At 24.4% G+C, this 1,930-nt stretch overlaps 1 protein-coding gene across 1 annotated transcript in view; it reads right to left on the bottom strand.

Annotated features, from left to right (window-relative positions):
• Positions 1–392: 392 nt before the first annotated feature.
• LOC108751729 (juvenile hormone acid O-methyltransferase-like) overlaps positions 393–1,930 on the bottom strand; it is a 3,146-nt gene continuing 1,608 nt past the window's right edge. The window contains exons 4-5 of the mRNA XM_018492081.1: positions 880–1,012; positions 393–554 (exon numbers count right to left, since the gene is read on the bottom strand). Of these exons, the coding sequence (XP_018347583.1) occupies positions 393–554; positions 880–1,012 (295 nt within the window). The remainder of the gene's footprint in view (positions 555–879; positions 1,013–1,930) is intronic.

Below are 1,930 nucleotides of genomic sequence, written 5' to 3'. Positions count from 1 at the left end.
CAATTATGTCACATGTTTTTGCGCAAAAGCTATTAGTATACGATATGTGTCTAATGCTATTGTCTGATTATTTTTTTGTTTATAGATAATCTGTGTTTCTGCAAATTTGCGCATAAATTCTTTTTTGAATTCTTTCTTGCGATCACATGGCATGTCATCAATGAAGTCGAGGAATGCCATAATAGAAGCTGTGAAAATAATAACAATTAATTAATTCAATGACATAAATTAATTTAATGTTAGAATTAAATTTAATTAATTAATTAAATAGAACTAAATATATATATATATATATATATATAAATGAATTAATAAAAGTTTAAGATGTACAGTAGGTACAATTAATAATTATATATACTTAATTATAAAAAAATTAACTTTTATATATCTCTTTAAAAAAATTTACAAATAAATCCATCCGTATTTGTATCATGATGAAATATATCCCGATGGCTGCAATGAACAACCGTGAATCCGAGTGTTTGAAGCAATTCTTTTAATTGTTTGCGGGGATTGATTGAATTTCGAAGTGGCCAAGTATACTTTTTAACATCCTGTATAAATAAAATATTTTATAAATAATGGTAAACAATAAAAAATAATTAATAATACGTCATGTTTTTGTTTATTGCTAATGTCAATATTTTGCTATCTTGTTGTTTACTTCATCAATGATACAAGATAATATTAGTATATTTGTCGTTTCGATGAAGTAAACAGCAAGATTATGAAATATTGATAATGAATAAAAATACAGCGATAACCCGCAAACCTTCTGGTATTTTTGAAGAAAATACCCGTGAAAGAGTCTAAAAAAATTAATAATATGTTTTTAAACGTAATAAAATAATAATTTAAGTACTAAATAACAATATTTACTTTTATGTATGGTGCAAAACGAACATCATATATCATGTTTTCAAGAACATTAAATACATTATGAGATGCTGCAAAGAGTACAAGCATAACTCCATTGGGTCGAAGCATACGGTAGATATTCTCAAATGCTTGTCTATTCAATAAACGAGAAAAGAAAAATATTTTATTAAATTTCTGAAAAATGTACATTTATATTAATAGCTTAAGTACATTATTGTAAATTTAACATTAATTATTTTAGTGAATTTGTCGTTATCTGGATATTATATATTAAATTTCTTGATAAATAAAAATTTTATTAGATGTTTAGCAGCATTAACAATATGAAATTGATTATTAATATTATTTCAATGATGTGGACATTATTTCCACTTTTCGATATAAGATTTGTAAGATCGTAAGATCATATGTGTGTGTGCAGACATATGTGTGTGCGCGCGTGTGTGTGTGTGGTGTGGTGTGGTGTGGTGTGTGTGTGTGTGTGTGTGTGTGTACAAAACTTATAAATCAAAATTAAACCAACGATCTACCTAAAAATATCAAATTTATTTTATATAGTACACATTTTAAGCATTATTTTGTAACGTATGTTTATATTTGCAGTACTATTTTTACAATTAAATGTAAAACATACAATAATGTATATTTAATGAAACTACGTAGTTTGTGAAATAATTCTGGATCTTGATATATAATCAAATGTCAACGTTTCATTAATATCAAATCATTTTATTAGAGCAAAGAGCACTTGATAATGAATCATGAAAATTTAACATTTAATGATATATCAAGACAAGCAAATAACGTGCCAAACCGTGTAGTTTCTTTGAAAAAAACTTCTCGAAGTCGCAAATGTATGTTTTTGTCTAATATTTATTTGTATTTACAAATTGTACAAAGTTACTAATGTAATTCCTATTTGAATACATACTGTACAAATACAAAGATATTAATTTTTAAATATGTCGTTATTTCATTTTATAGTATAAAATTAAGAGGAATTATAAAATATACATTTATTATATATAATATTTAAAGAAAATTATATATA

Source organism: Trachymyrmex septentrionalis, unplaced genomic scaffold, assembly GCF_001594115.1.
Source record: "Trachymyrmex septentrionalis isolate Tsep2-gDNA-1 unplaced genomic scaffold, Tsep1.0 scaffold51, whole genome shotgun sequence".
Taxonomy (NCBI): Eukaryota; Metazoa; Arthropoda; class Insecta; order Hymenoptera; family Formicidae; genus Trachymyrmex; species Trachymyrmex septentrionalis.
The sequence above is the reverse complement of the archived record's forward strand: the minus strand, read 5'-3'. Positions and strand labels throughout refer to the sequence as shown.